The sequence below is a fragment of the Symsagittifera roscoffensis genome, chromosome 10 (genome assembly GCF_963678635.1).
Source record: "Symsagittifera roscoffensis chromosome 10, txSymRosc1.1, whole genome shotgun sequence".
NCBI classification, from domain to species: Eukaryota; Metazoa; Xenacoelomorpha; order Acoela; family Convolutidae; genus Symsagittifera; species Symsagittifera roscoffensis.
The window spans coordinates 11,846,787-11,865,470 of NC_087071.1; the positions used below are offsets into that span (position 1 = coordinate 11,846,787).

Sequence of the window (18,684 nt, forward strand, 5' to 3'; positions counted from 1 at the left end):
TTCCACCTCAAATCAGTCGGAGCCAATTCGGTTCGCTTGTGACATGAGACTACGACCCGCTACTGCTTAAGGCTACTACCAAAATATCCCCCCACTCTAGAATTAAGAACGTCCCCATACTTAGGTCTCAAAATACCCAAAATACATGAACGCCGTTAAAAACCGGGTTGGAACAATCCGTTAAGTTGCTTTTTTATTAGACAGTGGAACTTTGATCCATTTCAGATGGATCAACCTAAAACTCGCCTTACCTCAACATAACAATCATAAAACACACTCTAGAAATTAAATTAAGTACTCACATTGTAGCACGCTCAAGAACCAGGAAGTAAATAAGTCGGTAAACAACTCAAGAATCAATAAAGTAACTAAGATAAGTTTAATGTCAGTCAGTTTTAACAACAAGAACAAGTTTTTACTCTAGACTGCAGTTTTATGTGGACCATTGGGACACTCAAGCTGTCCCCCTTTCCGTCGAAGGTTCACTCTGGTCCAGTTCGAATAATTGTTCTCTCGGGAACACTCTGTCTTCTATTTCAGATAGGACAGCTCTACTCTTGTTCACTATGATGGAAATTGCGAATTGCAATTTCACACTCGTTTTTATCTGACAACTTTCCCGCAATTGTTCTGAAATTGTTTTCATTTCTTTTTCTGAATTTCAGTTATCGCGAGAAAATCGTGCATGACATGTTCCATTCGAAATTTTGAAAAATTAAATTTCACTCCAAAATCAAGTGTTTTCTGCTCTTCTCAAGGTCAAACTTCCAAATATGACCGACTGGCACAATTATCCTTTTCGATTTTGTTCATTCATCTTTTCGAACTGAAGCATCATATTCATTACAAGCTCTATAATGCCCTTAACGTGGAATAAGTTAGAAAATGTTTGACTCTATGAATGTTCACGTGATCAATTGACGCCTTTTCATTAAGTTAATGTGAGTGTTTTGACCGAATCCGAAAGCAGTAACGTTTTTGTCGACCCGATGTTAGAAAGACCACCAAAAGAACTGGCTTCTAGAGCTTTGTTTGGACGCTGGCCACTCGTTTTATAGCTTAGCTTTATTTTCCGTCGATATGTACTTCCGGGCGAATGTTACAGGATTTAGTAGATAGCTGTCATTAAAAACATAGTAAGTAATGGTTTCCGAGCCGTGTTTTAATAGTAATCACGTAGTCATGGGATCCGAGACCCAGCTATGTGGTTATTTTTGCATGTAAACCAAAGCTGATCAAAAGTCGTTTGACTGATGGCCTAAAAATGGTAACTTTTTACTTAGCCCTAAACATACCAGCAAACTAACTGGCTAGGTCTAGACGGTGAGAAACTAGTAGAGTTAAGTTAACTGACGCCTGCTTTTTCTACGAACCGTCCTTAGTAGTATTTGGGCGATTGTACAACGCGTTTTTGTTGAGTTTATGGAACTCCTCTAAGGTTAAAATTAAATTACAAAAGGGGCCCTTCCGTTTAGTTACGGTAAGTGCACAAGCTGGATAGGGACATACCAGCGATATAAAATGCAAATATATCAGCAATGAAGTCATAAATCAGCATTAAATGCATCGTCGTAATGTTAATTTATCTTAGCCGTCCTTCATCTACAATAGCGCTTATGGTGTTGTCGATAAATTGAGCTTTGCGTAGCGATCTGCACCCCCTTATACAAAGTATAGAGCTCCTCAGCAAGTATAGATACTCCTCTAAGGTTAGTTTATGGCTGCACATTATACGAGATTCGATTTTCTCTGTGTTGTGTATCTGTGATCTCTGTGTGGGTATAGGTAAATTCTTCCAATTTGTACACTATACTGTTTTGATACAGCTGCTAATTTTTACAGTGTTGTTTTGTAACTAATTTAGGTTAAGTTCATTACGTTACTAATATGCTGCTGATTTAGTTACCAAAAGAGAGCCATTGTTTTCAGAGTAAGATGAAGGCGGCTAATTATGGGTTGGCTGATGTTTCTTCTCTTTTAATGCCCTTATTTAGTTTTCTAGAAGTTCCCGTTCACTCAGAACCAGGGAAGCTATCGTCGTCGCAGTATCTTTGGCTGAATTTTGGCGTCTGTACATCAGCTGGTTTTCTGTATTGCAGGCGTGATATCAAAGTAGCGCGTGGCAATGACAGTGCAAAAATGGCAATTCTTGCTGCCTTATGTGATTAGCGGCTTTTTGTGATTATGAATCATAAGTAGATATATATTTTTGGTAATTTTAAAATATTTTTAGGCTCTTTTGAGAGATGGAGTTCTGTCACATATGCTTACATCATGCCTTCGGATGACTGGAGTTCTGCAGTCTCGTTGCGATTATTGGCGTGTTGTCTTCTTGCTTGTGTATGCCTGAAAGATCACAGTGGAATAAGAGGTTGCATTGTCAATTCAATAGTTATGATTGCCTGGCAACTTGATGCTCTCTAAAATAATTTATGTGTTAATAACATCTGGCAGGTACCTATCAGAAAAGACTTGATCTGATCGTTATCTGTCTTCTAGGAAAAACATCTGGTATAATAGGTATTTTGCTTAAAAAACAAGTTAATTAAAATATAAGCAGTATAAAAATGCATCAAATTCAAACAATTTATAAATCAAAGCAATTTACTTTCATTAAAAGTTTATTTTGCTATTAAGCCTCCCTTCCTCAACAATGGTACTGGCGATGAATCAATTGGCGGAGCTTTTTTTCAGAGCGAACGCGATCCGCGTATGCAAAGCACGGAGCTACGTAATACTGTAAAGCAAAGCTTAATTCCGTGCGGATGTAAGTGATGACTTCTGCATAGCTTTCGTCCTTTTTCTGGCTAGTTCTGTCAGCGAGTCTTCTAATAACGCGCGAGGACGATGGTCCTACCCCTTCTGTACTGGTAAACTTAAGAGGGCTAAAGCTAGTATGTTGGACGTCAACAATTCCTTGCTAGTATTTCAGCTTTTCACGCTGTTTGTAAGCTTCTTCGATATTTTATGAGCATGTGTTGGCATGTGGGTTGAAAACTTTCTCGTCAAAGTAGATTTTACTGAACCGAGATCCCCATAATTTATGGTCTTTAATATATAGTCTTGCTTCATCATCAATGCTAGTAGATTTGTTGATAAAGACTTCGCCTTTTAGCGGTTGAAGATGCGGCTCATGTTTGACAGCGTAGCACCCTTCGTTCATTAAATCAGCAAAAATATTTCGTATCTCATATTTTATGTGAGTATATCCACCTTTTGGGCAATGTAAAGCATGTCTAACGTTAAAAAGTTCTTTGCATGTTCATTTCTGCGGTAGGTTACTTGGTTCCTATCCATATCTTAGTGCAATTCTGTCTCTGAACTCTGCCTTTGTTAAACGGAATTTCTATCGCGTCAGCGGTAATGCGTTGAGACTGCTTGATGCACCTGTTTCTGATGCTAAAATTTTTGAGTAGTTCTCGATTTCCGACAAAATACTTCTTTCGTGAACTAGGTTTGATTTGTTTTTGTCGCATTTTTTTAATAGTGGTGGCAATATATTCCTGTTGCTGGTCAGTGTCTGTGACTTCTTCATTTTCACCAGTAGAGTGGACATTTTAATGAAACTAGCATATTCGTTTGTTTGATCTTTGGTAATGTCAGGTTCGAACCTCCATCTCTCACAGTAAGAGAGAACAACGTGCGGAGTTTCTCAAAATACGATGTATTTTTAATGAGAGTTGGTATGAGATCATTCGCTAAGATTTTCTCTGTCTTCAAAAAGAGGAAAATTGGTGGGTGTTGTCCGAGCAATGATTTTTTTTGTACAGCATTGGTAACGAATTTGTAAACGTTTTGAGGAGAAAATTTTTAATGTTGTGCCCATTTCTTAAGCAGCTTAACGTGCTTTGCGGTTTTGTCCTGCAAAACTTGCTTTCATGACCAATAATCGACTATCAAAGATCCGCGGACTCGGGGTCAATCGACAATTTTGACTTTTTGAATACTTCTTTTGCTTTGATTAAAAAATCAAATTTTACTATCAAGTGGAACTTCGTTACATGGTAACCGAAGGCTCGTCCGTGTTGTTTTGAATCATCAAGAAAATATTTGAAATCATCTTTACTAGCTGTAGCATGGCCATCATTGGCCTACCATCTTTGTATCAGATTTTCGCGCGAGGTAGATTTCGTAAATGGGGTTATAGCGCCATCATGCATGGACATAGTTAATTACATAGTTGTGACAGTTCTGTCTTTTTGTTTTGTACAATTTGTTTGGTAAATTTTTGCGGTCTGTTTGAGTTAGCTGCGCTTCCGCTGTGCGGTTTTGCAGGCAAAGTGTTTCGGGTGTTCGTTTTTAGTTGTCAGTCCGGTACGCTTCAAAGGCGTGCAAGACGCACAAGCGTAACACCATACGCCACCACTTTTTAGATGATTAGTGCAAATGGAACAATTGGTTTGGTTTAATCTCCAGCAGGAAGGGAGGCTTGTGACATGTTAATGGTACATTAATTGAATTAAATCGAAGTTCAATAACCATAATACGAGAAATTTCCGATATATTAAAAAATGGGGAGATTACAATTCTACCATGAAAAACATTAAGACCATTAAATACTTCTTTTTCGCTGGTTCAATTTTTTTGAGCCCATTTTCGTCATTGCGTTCCAGTCGAGTTTTCCATCTCCATTTTGTAGAAGAAGAAACACTTCAATTACTATACACAATAGTCGTTGCATTAGTATAGTAACAGTGTAAAGCTAATATTAGGTACTAAGTCAGGTTAGTTACTCATATATTTGAATAAAATGAGATGAAATTATTAAGTCAATAGAATCATCAATTTAGGAGTGAAAAGGTAAAGTAGAAAAATTTTTACACCTTAAAATTGTAAGCAACGTAAAATTATTAAAACCATGTTTAAATAAACATGCTATTGCAAATCAACTAATGAAAACGGAGTTCACGCCATGTTTTTGTTTGCGTAAATATAGGATTAGATTCCCTTTCAATAGCATAGAACTCTTTTAATTTTTTCTTGAACGTTGTAGTAATCTCAAAATTTCGTAATTTAACGGGCAAGGAATTCCATTTTTTGACGTCAGATATTATACGCTTAGTTCGTTGATTTATCCTACGATTCGCTGTCGGTAGCCTCAATGCATTTGTAAAAGCTTTCCTTTTGTTATAAAGCTACTGATATAGATATGTGGCACATTTCAGTTCAATTCTGTACTTTTCCGTAATGCGACAGAAGATATAAATTTTCATCTGAGAAATGTGCTGCTCAAAGCCCATTTCAACTGCTTTTCTAGCGAAATCATTTGACCTTGCAGTAATTTGCTCTAAAACAATTGCCGCATAATCTAAATGACATAAAACTAAACAATGATGCAGAGCACCCAAAGTCAATGTTGGACGTTGTCAAATAGTATCTGACATTTTAATTCCCTGGGCCGTTTTTTGCAATATTTCTTGATTGATCTTTTCTAATCAGTAGGTCAGTTATGTCTGTCGTAGTTGACGATTTTTTGTGCCTTTGTCTTATGGTAAGATCGACTCGATAGCCCATAATGTTTATTCGAAAAGTCAAAACGTCTCTGTTCCTGTTTCCCACCCCCTCGTAAGATTACGACTTAAAGCTCGTCATAAATTATTCAAATGGAAATTTTAATGCAAGAAATATTGTATGAATTTGCTCACGCTGACACGTTTTAATGCAATTTAGAATATCAAAAATCTTTTTAAGTAGGCTTTCATAGATCAGGTTTCAGAAAAAAGATCCAAGTTTAAGAACCAATTTTACTTAAATAAGAGAGCATTCCTTGGTGCAAATCATAGTAGTACTCACCAGTGCTTGGTGAATCAGTTCATTGTTTCTTCAAGAGAAAGAGGTTAGGAGCCCTTGGGTGCGTTAATTTTATCTGTTTTCAAGTTTTTTTTTAAATATATTAACTTCCCTTTACCCTTTCCAATTTTTTCTTCCGGCACTTCGCGAAGTGGGAAGGAGCTATGTGCCAGGTTTGGTTTTTCCAAAGTTTGACCACCCCTAAAACCTCATAGAGGGGCAAGTGTGCTTTCTTTCAAAAATCTCAATTGTGATTTGAATTCGAATTGAAAAATTGTCTCAGTAATGAGAAAACGTGGTTTGATTTTTTCTGCGTTCAAGCCTAAATGAAACAAATATGCTAATATGCTCATTTTGATACAACCTATCTTCAATCTGGAGATTTTTTCGAGTGCTACAATTCTTGCCATGTTAAAGCTACATTATATATTAGCATAGCACTGCTGATAACCTGAGAGGTACAAGTATGACAGTTGGGTCCCAAGCAAAAGCATGTGTGAAAGATGCGTACCGCAATTTTTTCCACTTCGTTAGTTTTTTCCTTTTCTAATTTTATTTTCAAGTGTCTGGCGTCTTCCTGGAATGAAGTTCTATCGAGACATACGAAAATTAAAATTGATAAACGTTTTTGATTTCTTTCTACTTATGTTTTTATGTTTGCGTTGTATCGCAATTGATGCTAAGCTTCGCATCGCCTCTGTGTTTTTTTTTGCTATTTTTTCATGTTTTCCGTGAATGTTTTGCTATCATCTTATATATTGCAGCTTTTGATCTACTTTGATAAAACAACATAACATTATAGGACAATTTTGATAATAATTTTTTATCTGGTATTTGAATTGGCTGATAGAATCTCCAGAATGTCCGTTCTTAGTCGTTTCTTCAAAGTTTTTTTTTAAATATCTAATCTAAGTCTTTTTCTGCCTTTTGGTTTTGTTTTTCCCATGTTTTTGTATCGCAATGTGTGCGAAGCTCAGCTTCGCCTCTGTTTAATCTTTTTGATCAAATGTTTTCTGCTTTTTTCTATTACCAAAAAAAAGTTGGTTTTCGAATGTTATTAAGCGTTTTCCTGATCGAAAGAAAGAGGGGATGCGAAGTTGTTCCCAATATAATTTACAACTTTTTTGACCTAATTGAGCTGTAATTGATCATTTTAAGCTTTGCCCCCATTTTAACATTGCCCCCCTTAGAAGACCAAGTAAACAATCTACCCCGTAAAATTAAATAGCAAATTCAAGCCGTGAGGCCTGCGTGTACTATGCTCAAATCTGATTGGCTGAAAAAGAAAGCTTTTAACCAAGTGAACAATTTTCCTCCTAAATTGATTTAGGGGAGATAGTTCTCTTGGTCTAATTAATCTTGTTAAATTAGTGAGCATGTTTGGCAATGCAACTCTTCAGAGGTTTCATTATTGTTCAGCCTGATAGTTGGAATGTTCACCCTTTACATGCCTCCGATGATTTCGAGAAATGGCTCAATGGAGTCCTATGATTACTGGAAATTCCGTCATTACGAGTGGACATTTTTAATTGTTCTCTTAATATGCGGTGGAACATGGCCGATTTATTTGAGGTAACTGGAACTGTTTTCAAAATCATCAAGTTTTTGGGTAGTTCAGAAAATCTAGCGTTTTAATTATCAAAAAAAAAGTCGCGTGCAAGTTTCACTGCAGCAGCTGGTTATTACTTTTCCCACAAGGATCCAAATAGCGTTTGGGAACATCATAATTTCTGTCGTATGATTTTAATCAAACCGCTGCCTAAATAGGTAAAAAAAACGTCGTTCACATAGAGCTAAGTTTAAATGGCGCAACCAAGTTGACCCATTTTTGTTTTAGTTGGCTAACTGAAAGGAGACAAATTCCTCTTCACTTTATGGGCGAAGTTTTGATTCGTATCGGATTATATGGAGGCTTACTTGTGCTATTATGTCATCCGAAAGAAATCATCCAACTTGTCAATCAACCGTTATTCTCAATTGTCATCGCAATAATATCATCATCCTTTTATGTTCTCCAAATTATTTGTGCATTAATTGCATACAGTGATATATCAGCTTTTAGAACTATGGCTTTTAGCTACTGTTCCTGGGGTTTACTAGGGTTCATCAGCAAGCTGATTTCAACCGGAGTTTACTGGCATATATTTCTGGGGTCATTTTTAAGTGTTTATTCATCCGTGGCTTTAAGAATGCTCTATAAACGCAGTGGAAAAAGTGTCCAGCTCACGTCAGTTGATCGAAACAGTTTAGACGAAGAACCGAATTCTAATTTAATAGAATTAGAGTTCTTGTCTAATCCGAAAATGAATTCGTCATTTCAGGGTTGGCTTAAAATTAATAACAGAATCTAAATATTTAAAATATTGGCTTCGAAGAATTATTTGGCTGTGAATGATATCGGCCGTTTCAATAGTTTTAAGATTTCCAGATTATTGTTTGGATCCTGTTCATTGTAAAACCATTATCTAGAGTATTCATAACTTTTTATCCTGCGGAAGGTTAAGTCTGGCTAAAAGTTTCAATGTTAATTTCGGTCAGATTAGTTGATGTCATTTAATAGCAAATCTGAATCAATTAATATTTTTAGGGTTGGAATTGGTGTTTTAATCTCCTAATCTATTTAGAACAAACTTTTGCGAAGATAAAAACTGATTAAAAGAAAGACAATGAAACAAAGATCCACTTAGCGAATGCCCCTAAAAATGTATAAATTAGGTATAAATTGAACAAATAGTAAAATAAAACAAGGATAGCCGGTTACTTTGTCCCGACCTTAGCCTTGAAAAATAATAACTAATTTTTTTTTCAAATTAGTGTGTTTTTTTCTGCATGGTGTGATAAAAAGATCTGAACAAAAATATAGAACTTTAGCATATTCAACAGTCATCGTGAAATAGGCCAATTGGAAATCAGTTTTTTTACAAACAAAAAAATCGTTAAACGGCGTTAAAAACTAGAGTAAATATAAGTTTTCACGGCCTAAATTGAGTATAAATAAGCTATTGTAAGCCTGCATGCTCACCTTATTAGCTCGAAATTAGACCAAAATTAAAAAAATTTGAAACCGGTTTTCCTCGACATTGAGAATTTTTTTTTAATGTTCGAATCACGACCGGAACGGCTATAAAATGATATATCACTCGACCCATTCCAATGATTTTTTGTGGTATCTGATTTTGCATGGAAGAAAAAGTAAAACACACCCTAATGCGAAATTCCTCCCCATTTTTCAATGGTCCGAACAATTAGAATAAGACTTAAGATTTTCTTACGAATTTGAAAAGCAAACATTTTTCTAAAAAAAGCACTCATAAGGTAATTTTTTAACAGAATTTGAACAAATTTCAGAAGTTTGTAGATACTCATAAACAGTCAGCAGTTTTTCTTCGCAGTGATCTTTTAGTTTACTAAACAAAATCTAAATTTTTTCTTTTGTTTTGTGAATACAGGGTTCAGAACAGTGAAACTGATACATCTGTAGACCAGAATCCGATACTGTAACATAGGAACAATGTTAAGTTGATTGTAATCTAATAGCTGATATCTTGGCACACAGTGCCTTTATTTCGAATAATACCACATTGTTTTCCGAGTCTGATTTTATCAAAATCAATATGATTGACAAATCAAAACTTGCAATCAAGAGAAATGCCCACATATTTAAAAACGGGCTTAACTTTAATATTACAGAAATTAAATCGGAAATTGTGGTTGGACTCACTATTGAATAGATTAATAACTAACCGTCTGCTATTAGCCAACTTTGATTTAAACCTGACAGATGGGACTGAAAATGAAGGAAGTTTTTCAAAAGAAATTAGGACATGTTTGGATCGGTCAGGGTTGGTGAGCGAGCTTCGAAATTTCAAATCGAGGTACAATTTCAGAGACGAAATGCTGAACATGGTACTTAAAAACGTTATGGGCAGTGACTCAACGAAATTGAAATTGGCAAGAACAGAAAGTTTGCGATTAGAAAGTATTTAAATATCTTTTTCATAGCTATTGGGATATTTTTAACTACCCCCTGCGATTGCAATTGGGGTTAACATGAGAAGAGAATCCGTATAAGCTCAACCAACCGTTGGTTTAGTTATATTATGGGCTGGTCCTTCGTTACTAGGTACCATAAGGGGATAGTTAAGGAGATCCCTGCTGTTGTATATCGGAATTTATTTGTGTAAAAGTTAAAGCTGCAAAAATAGAGAAATTCGAAGCTAAAGAGCGCAACTTTCTGCATGTTTGTAGTCAAAATTAACTTACTGCAGTTTCGAATTCTGTATTCAATAAAATTAATTTATTTATTCGATTATTTGTAAAAATGTTAATTCTGTTTATCCTGTACATTTTTCTGTTTATTTTTTGTTTCAAGTAATTTTTCAGCTTCTTGGTGACATTTTTTAAGTTAGAGTAATCCAGTGACTAAACAGGTGATTTGTTGTCCCAGCATAACTATTCAAGCATATCTAAGCATTGTTTGCTCACTAAGTTGTGCCTAGTGCCCGGGAAATTAAAAACTTGTTGATCCGCTATTGATGTACAACATGCTCATCGCGATAGGTTTTTGGTTCGAATCTCAATACAACTATCCCGGAATTTTTTCAAGTCAACTGCAAATTCCGAAAGATTATTAATTCATTACTTGTACGGCAATAATATGGCAAAAATTATAGCCTGTAGGTAAAAAGGCTAGATTTTCAAAAAAATTGATTTAGTCTCGATCGTTTCCTGGTTTTATATAAAACCTTGTGTAGCCTTTCAACGCAATTCAGTTGACTGAGTTCGTTAAATTAATGTGCTTTCAGGTACCAATGTTTTTTCAACTACAAGTAACATCGAAATTTTGACCGTTTTTGACCTTGCCATGCTAATTTCGTGTACTTCACAAGAACAAGCGCCTCTATTAGGCCTACTTGCCAATTGATACGACATCTCAGTTCAGAATTTCTTCTTTGTTTGCTGCCATAATAAAATACATTTCACTGGGAATCGATCCTGGACCTCCGGTGTGCGAGTCAAATAACCTAATATTATCCCCTAACAACCGGAAAAATTCAGCAATTTAAAGCAATCAGTATTGTTAAACCAATTCATTGGGACCAGACGTGTTAGTAGAAAGTGTAGTTGCTGTTGGAAAATATCAGAATGCCTTCGCAAACGACAATTGGGGATCTAATTTGCATTTGCGATGGACTTGCATTTGTTTTGGCGACTATGGTGTCGAAAAAATTTTCATCAATTACGCCTATGGAGTTTTTATACGTGAGATGTGTGATGCAGCTATTAGCAGTGTTTTATGTGAAGTTTAGAAGCAGAAATTTCACAATATTCTCAAAAGGGAATACTAAACCATTAATGGCAACGGTGCTAACTGGCCTACTAGGTTAGTACCAAGTTTCATATAAATAGTTAATTTTTTGCTACTCTCTGATTTTGGTAACTGACAATTGAGATGAAAAATTTAACCAGATAGCTATTCGTTACAATTAATGAAAAGGCCTGACATGGTTATGGCATAAAATTGTGGGCAAACATAGGCGAAAACTCCTTAAAAACAGCTCTGTGGAGCAAGGTAATAAAGAATTAGATGAGCTCTGGAAACCAACATTTTAAAAAAGAGAGAACCAACGCTAGAGCAGTTTTTAAAAAGTGAGCTCTGGGAACCAACGTTATATAGAATGAGAACCAACGCCAGAACCGTTTAAAAATTGCTCTGGAAACCAACGGATTAAATAATTAGAACTAATGCCAGAACGATCTACAAGCCTAATGGTCTACGGTTCCTGTTTCTAAAAAGTTTGTCATCTAATTTCCCCAGATACTTACTAAATCTTTAATTCACGTAACCAACCCTAAAAATTGATTTAATAAACGGATGTTAGTTTTCCTCTGGTTTTTAGGAGTTGTGTTCAGTTTGGCGTACCTCTACTCGTTAGAATATATCCCACCTGCAGACATGTTCGCCTTCCACAAACTCAAAATCATAGTCACAGGCATCACATCTATGCTCGTATTCGACGAGATCTTCGGAACACTAGGTCAGTAACAATTCTATTATTACGCTTGCGATCATTTAGTGTGTTTTTTTCCTAACCTAAACTTCTTTTTTTTCTAACCTAACTCGTAAATAAAAGTGTTAATTAAAAGTGTTCATTTATTTGGAAATTTCACTGTAGCATTGGAAATTGCTTAGCATCTGTTCTCCGCTTTATTTGTCACAGAGTGGTTAATAGTAACTTTTAAGCTTACGTGGCGTGGAGGTTAATGTGTGAGACTCGTTATCTCTAGGTCGCAGGTTTGAATCTCAGAGGTAGACGAATTTTTGCTAAATCGAGGATCATTCTAGTCTAGTTTTTATTATTGCTCTTTATAGAGCTGCTTTTTGTCGTGTTCTCGCAAGTGTTTGCAAAGCGCAGCCTCTTGTCTGTGTTATAGTTCCTGCTCGAAGTAAATATAATAGGGCCTCGGATTTTAGTTGAATAACTATTTTGCGTAGTTAACTAACTAGTTCTGAGAAAATGGAGGAAATGAACTAATCAGAAAGATACGCTTTACTTTTACTATTTCTGTTGAAATTCTCCAGAAAATCGACATTATTTCAGAAATTAAACGCCAACATTGGCATCTGCGCTAAGGCCTGTGATCACATGGTGGAGGAGTTGGTTAGATCATGTAAATTACAAAGCTGAAAATTTGAAAATGTGGCAAAAAATTACTTCAAATGAAATACCCGGGTATTCTCTCAGACTCGCTACATTTTCAACAGAAAATTAGTTCAAAATTTTTTTTTGCTGTTACTGCAGTAAATTTTGTGAAGTTTTCTTTAACTAATTCGATGGGTTTAAAGGAACTATTTAGTTATCTAAAATGTTTTCTGTTACTTAACTAAAATCCGGGGCCTGATTATGATCTACTTTTTAATTTATCTTCCTCCCTTGGTATCTACTCAAGAATTTCGACGCTTTGAGTAAATTCATTTTTTATTTTCGTCCAATCAAGGAAGTATTTGTTTCTTGAATTTCAATACTGTGTGTTCAATGTAACAAGCAGTTCAGAGCAATTTAGAAATTTCTAGTTTTTGAGAATGGCGATTTTCCTGCATTCTGATCGATTTGTCAAAAAGTATTCATATTTGACTGAATTACATCTACTTTACATTCTCCTCGCAAGCCAAAAAGTAAAGCCACGCATAGGGTTTCGAAACGAAAGCGCGTTGTTGATTCCGGAAAGAGTTTAAATTTTTGAAAAATTCTATTTAATCAGTTTAAAGGAACTGCACATAATCAGTGTGAAATATTTTTGTTTGGCGTTAAATTTTTTTTTCATACCAGGGGCGGATGTAGGGCTTTCTCGAATGGGGATTTTCAAATTTTTTCGATTTCGGGTCAGTCAGTTAAAAGTCGACATCGCAAAAAAGAATCAAAAGGTGGCTCTTTCGGCGGCAAAGGGGCCAAATTTTTGATGGAATTTGCTTTTCAAAAAATTCATCAAGTTTTTTTTTGTTTAAGAACTAGTGGCTGCCTCCATTGTCATAGCAGGCGAGTTGGTCCTCACCCAACCACCAATCATATTCGGAGGTAGCATGTCGGCCTACGCAGATGCAACTGTGCTTAACTGGCTAGTGGCTCTCAGTTCAGTATTCTCTTCCGGATTCCAACCGGTGCTGTTAAGGTGAGTCTTGTTCAGAAAAATCTTGAAAGTATTGTGCAATGAAATGATTTTTTGAATTCGTTTTTAAAGGAAGTTTGCTATATTGAAGCTCGTGATCGTTTTTTATATTGCACCTCGTTATTTTAAGGCTAGTGTTCTGAACCGAACCGCAAATTTTGAATTGATTTCAATTTTAGCAATTATTTACTCAACCAAATGCTTGTTATAATACGAAATTTTTTTCTAACCGAAGTCTCCTAGATTAGTGTTTTTTTTTGGTAAATACCAGCCAGTATATTAGTAGTTGAATTTGGGCTGACCTTAGTCGAAATTTTGAATTAGTTAACTTCAAATTATAGGTATTTTTTTTATCTTTCAGTTTACTTACTTTTTTTTAGCATTTGGTTGTTATTTGGAAGCTCGCATTTGCCATTTTTGCTTGTACATGCGAAGTGCCACTTCGCTTTTGTGTAAATGTTTATGAAAGCTGTAGTGCTTAATTTGTTCATAATTTTAGCTTGTGCCTAGTTTTCTCTACTAATCTTTGTTCATCTGTTTTTTAGTCAATAGTTGTGAATACTTTTAGATATGCATTAGCCAGGGGCACGAAGGACTTCAAGTCGGATGCCTCGGACTACTTACTTCACTTTGGTCTGTTCGGTCTCACCATCCTCAACATGGTCGGCACCACAGCCACTCTCCAAAACAGAACTCAAAAAGTGAGCTTTTTCAATCCAATTGGGAATCATCTACCGGATGAAACATTAGTATTTGTCTCTTAAATTTTTAATATTTATCGATCTGGGAAACATGTAACGTTTAAGACAGTAGTATTTGGAGTCATTGATTGAAAAATTGTGAAAATGGTCAAAAATGCAAAATTCATATATAATTACATGTGCGATGTAAAAGTTTCAAGTTACGAATTTGACAAGTTAATACTCTATACTATTTAATTCGGCTATGGGAAGTTCAAATCGGCAATCAAGCTGTATATACTAGCAAACGCTTGGTGTTATGATACGAGTTTGGTTTTTCCAATCTAAAGTGCGCAATTTTGTGCTGAAGATTTATGCTCAATTTTATTGGCGTGCGATTATGTGGATTATGTTTTATCCGCTTTAAAGCGCTTGGTGTTTATAATTGCATGATAATTACACGGTTGGTTTATATACTGCGATCATAAGTACATTTATAAGCAATTTGTTTTGCATTAAGCGATTTTTTTTGTATTTCATTGGTTTTTTTTGCCTTTAGGACTTCGTAGTAATGATGGTCTACTCCGTCCTTGCAATGAGTGGTTCTGCTCTCTTCAAAATCAGCCTGGACTACATCTCATCAGCCAGATATGCTGTCATTAACTGTGCTGTCGTGCCTCTCGCCTTCTTCATGGATGCTCTGGCTGGGACTGGAAACTTCAGGTGGTCCGGTCTGTGTGGAGCCTCGATTGTGACTTTAGGTTAGTATTATATGACGCAGTCATTGTGATGCGTGCCAGACGGTGCAGAAATCAGAGTAGTAGAGGTATAATTTTATGCTCTTAGACTGGGGCGTATAATGTGTATTATTACATGTTCAAATCAATTTTAAAATAACATATATCTTTTCTGCGAATTAGGTTAATGGCAGCGTCCATGCCAGTACCGAGATACGAACTGATATTAAATCTCTCACCTGAGAGGTTGTTATAATTCACAATGTCCTTATTTGGCTTTGCCTTCAATTTTTTGGCACAAACTTTTTTTGGGCAGGGCGACAAGTAGTAACAGGTGACAATTCGTAACCAAAGCGACAATTGACAAGAAGGAATTGGCAAATAGCATGCGCTCGCTCCGCTGCGCTTATATCCGGCACGAGAGGAATACTTCGTGTGAATCAGTGTTCCTCGCTTAATCTACTGTTACGAATTGTCGCTTGTTACGATATGTCGTCTCACCGCTTTTTCGAGAATTAGAACTTCTCGTTTTTAGACGAAACTGATTGGTCGATATTTTGTACCTGCTGTTTTTCGAAAAGTCAAATAGAGATCATCCTCTAGACAAGCAGTGAGTTTGAATAAAAATAACTCAGTACTGCACATTGATTGCTCAATTCTGATTGGATTAATGTTCCAACTTAAAACCAAATTGAAATCTATCCTTATCCACTTTTAACTTGAAGATATTAGCTTAATCCGGCGATGTCCATTTAAAAAAAATCAACTTGAGAAGTGTAGCCGGATCCTCTGCAAGTAGTACTGAAGTTTCAGTACTGCCGAAAGTTACTTGTGGTTGCAAGTGCACGTGCTGTTTATTTTAGTTTCAAGAGGCACTTGAAACTTAAGGTTTTTTCTTATAAAATTTTTTTTACGCTCAATTTGTCTGCTACAAGATTTTCGGCTTTGTTTCCTCTTCGTATGCTTTGTTCCGTTGCTAGCCTAATATGCAAATGACTTGCATGTTTGCCTAGAATAATCTTCTATGAAGACATACGAAAATTTAAACTTTGGTAGACCTTGTTTTTTTTAAAATAATTTTTCGTTTTTTTTCTTATCTATGTTTTTCTTAACTTCTATTAAGACATACGAAATTTTAAATTTTAGTAGAGGTTTTTATAATTTTTTTTCTGTTTCGTTCGACCTATGTTTTTTATGTTTGTGTTATATCGCAAGTGACGCGAAGCTCTGCTTCGCCTCTGTGGAAAACTCTTCTCAAATTTTTAGAGATTATACCCTTTTCAAAATGTGTTGGGTCACAGAAGAGGATCACAGTGGTATAATTTGGTCAGCAATTGATCCGGTAGTTTTAGTGTAATTTTTCATTGACTAAAAACGCCTCAAATGATTGGTTTGGGGTAAAAAAAAATTGGGCTCGAATGTCTCTAAATCAATTGCACCATAATAATTTTGGTATAAGTAACCAAATTTTGTCTATCATTATTTTCTGTCTGAAGTTGACTCAATTTAACATCAGCTCTGTAGGGTTAGGTACAAAATCTAAAATTAGGAAAAAATTCTAAGGTATTGGCAGCCTGGGTTGACTACTGCAAAATTTTTAACGAAAATGATAGCTATTTTGAAAAATTGTTCACAGATTATTTTCTTTGAGAAAACGCTAAGTGAAGGGTTGAAGCTTCAAAAACGGCTTTTTTGAAGCTTATGAAATATCGTTTTTGGTTTAATAAATATTTTTTGCTTTACTCGTTTGCTTTCGTGTAAAGATGGAGCAAAATCCGAACTTCGGTTTTTCTTGATACTGAGAAAACCATACAAATTTTAAAATGTCAATCAAATCGGGATAAAAAGGGCTTGAGTTTATAATTTGTTTGTGTTATCTGGTTTTGAGTGAAACAAATCAAAGAAGAAATTGTAACACACCCGTTTACAAAGTTCCTCTTCACTTTCAGTGGTCGGAGCAAAAATAAAATAATTGTCTGAACCAAATTTAAAAGCCTACAAACAATTAGATTGATTTATTTCTTCCCTTAAGTTTTTCCGAAAATTTTGAATTTGAACTTTTTGAATATGCGCTGTCAGACAAAAGTCGCCTTTTCAGTCATAGATTTGCGTACCATTTTATCAAATTAAATTATTTTTCATTTAAGCATATATATTTTTATTAACAATTGTCGGTTTAAAATTTTGTGATGTAGTTTCTCCATTCAAATAATTCGAAATAATTCTAAGTCACAAATTATTTTAAATAATTCATTTAAATGGACATCATTGACGTGATCGCTTAAGAATATTTCGACTAATATTGAGTTGTGTTCTGTAAGGAGTGATGTTTTTCTCCCTCGTGCAATACTACAGACAGCAGGGCAAGATCAAAGGGGTGTGGCAAGTGTCTCTCAGAGGACAGCAGAAGTTCATCAAGATAGAACACAGTTGAACAACAGGTCAAATGATCAAATGCAATTGCTGTTGTTTATTGTATAGCTAGTAACAAATTTTTGACCAATCTTTTTTATTTTTGCCCAATCTTTTTAATTTTTGCCCTTGAAAAGGAAGCTTATGTTGAAAAATGCATTTTGAACATGCAATTGAAGTACTAAAAACGAAATAAAATGAAAAAATTCTAGTCAAATTTCTAAAATTGACGGAAAAGCTTGTGAGTCGGATAAAAAAGTTTGCTGATGGCTATATTGGGCTCGATCCTCATACCAATTAATCAATGGTGCATATTTATTCAAATCATATTCATATCTAGTGCTCATCTCACTACTAGGTCGTCTCTGAATCAGAAAATGTGATAGATATCTTGGCAAATTTCACTTGGTTTTATTTTAAATCGGTTTGTCCGATCTTATTTCTTTTTAGTTTGGATCGTTTTTCTTTGTCGCTGCCATTTATTTTTTTATTTTGAAATCAGACAAAAAGTGAGAAAAAATTAAAACGAAGGATTGTAAAATGAGAAATCTTTTTCTGAATGAAACTATGGCAGCTCACTGGGAAAACGATTTAGTTTTTTTTTTCGGGTTTATTCGATTTTCTGAGCAAGATTGAGAACTGTTTGTAAGATGATGCTGATAGCAACTATTTTCATGGCAATTAATTAGTGCTGTAGTTTTATGATTTTCATAAAAATTGCTAAGGTTTCTTTTTTGTTTATTTTGCCAATTTGTTGGAAAACCCGGAAAAATTCTTTCAATTGTAAATTTGTATAATATATCAATCAAAATAATGTTTTTCAGTTTTCAGCTGAGCTTTTGTTAAATGCAATACCGAAGTGTTTATTTCTCTGTTGTGAATACATTTGGAAAATTGACCATGAAGCTGATATACGCTTGTTTTGAAATATTCTGATTAATTGTATTTTCAATTGAATCCTTGTCAGTTTTCTGTTCAAATCGGGTCGAAGATCTATAATATAAATGATTTGCAAAACTTCCTTGGTTCAACCGAAAAAAAGTCGTTGTTGAGCCCAGTTAGCTTCTAATAGCGTACTTTATTGATGGAAGATTTCGACCCGCGTTTATACTTGCTGAATGGGTTCTGGTTTTAGATCATTCTAACTCACAAACTCTGCAATGGTGTAAGTGTAGTGTTCATGATATGATATGTTTGATATGGAAACTTAGATGACCCGTTTTCCTTTCCACCCAACTTAAGATATGTATCAAGTTTTATTTTGTAACGATTAGTTTTAAAAAGGTTACGTATGAAAACTGAAGATGCCTGGGCTTGCGTAATTAATCAGCTACCAAGACATGGTAAAAAAATGCAGGTGGGGAAAACGAGCCATCTTCGTCGTCAGTCGTGTACCT

General features: G+C 35.2%; 2 protein-coding genes across 2 annotated transcripts; both read left to right on the forward strand.

Annotated features, from left to right (window-relative positions):
- The first annotated feature begins 1,792 nt into the window (after window positions 1-1,792).
- Window positions 1,793-10,178, forward strand: LOC134855273 (uncharacterized). The gene is made up of 5 exons (XM_063871752.1): window positions 1,793-2,161; window positions 2,234-2,371; window positions 7,191-7,362; window positions 7,628-8,112; window positions 9,572-10,178. Exons 1-5 carry the CDS (start codon window positions 1,936-1,938, stop codon window positions 9,775-9,777), a joined length of 1,227 nt encoding a protein of 408 aa, XP_063727822.1. The 5' UTR covers window positions 1,793-1,935; the 3' UTR covers window positions 9,778-10,178.
- A 421-nt stretch (window positions 10,179-10,599) lies between these two features.
- Window positions 10,600-17,414, forward strand: LOC134855379 (uncharacterized). The gene is made up of 6 exons (XM_063871883.1): window positions 10,600-11,173; window positions 11,691-11,828; window positions 13,299-13,461; window positions 14,027-14,159; window positions 14,698-14,899; window positions 17,197-17,414. Exons 1-6 carry the CDS (start codon window positions 10,936-10,938, stop codon window positions 17,307-17,309), a joined length of 987 nt encoding a protein of 328 aa, XP_063727953.1. The 5' UTR covers window positions 10,600-10,935; the 3' UTR covers window positions 17,310-17,414.
- Window positions 17,415-18,684: the final 1,270 nt, after the last annotated feature.

Coding starts and splice junctions, on each gene's coding strand:
- LOC134855273 (XM_063871752.1), top strand. CDS start 1,936: ATGAAGGCGGCTAATTATGGGTTGGCTGATGTTTCTTCTCTTTTAATG. Junction 2,162..2,233: donor GGCAATTCTTGCTGCCTTAT/GTGATTAGCGGC, acceptor AAATATTTTTAG/GCTCTTTTGAGAGATGGAGT. Junction 2,372..7,190: donor AGATCACAGTGGAATAAGAG/GTTGCATTGTCA, acceptor GCAACTCTTCAG/AGGTTTCATTATTGTTCAGC.
- LOC134855379 (XM_063871883.1), top strand. CDS start 10,936: ATGCCTTCGCAAACGACAATTGGGGATCTAATTTGCATTTGCGATGGA. Junction 11,829..13,298: donor CGAGATCTTCGGAACACTAG/GTCAGTAACAAT, acceptor TTTTTGTTTAAG/AACTAGTGGCTGCCTCCATT. Junction 14,160..14,697: donor TCCAAAACAGAACTCAAAAA/GTGAGCTTTTTC, acceptor TTTTGCCTTTAG/GACTTCGTAGTAATGATGGT.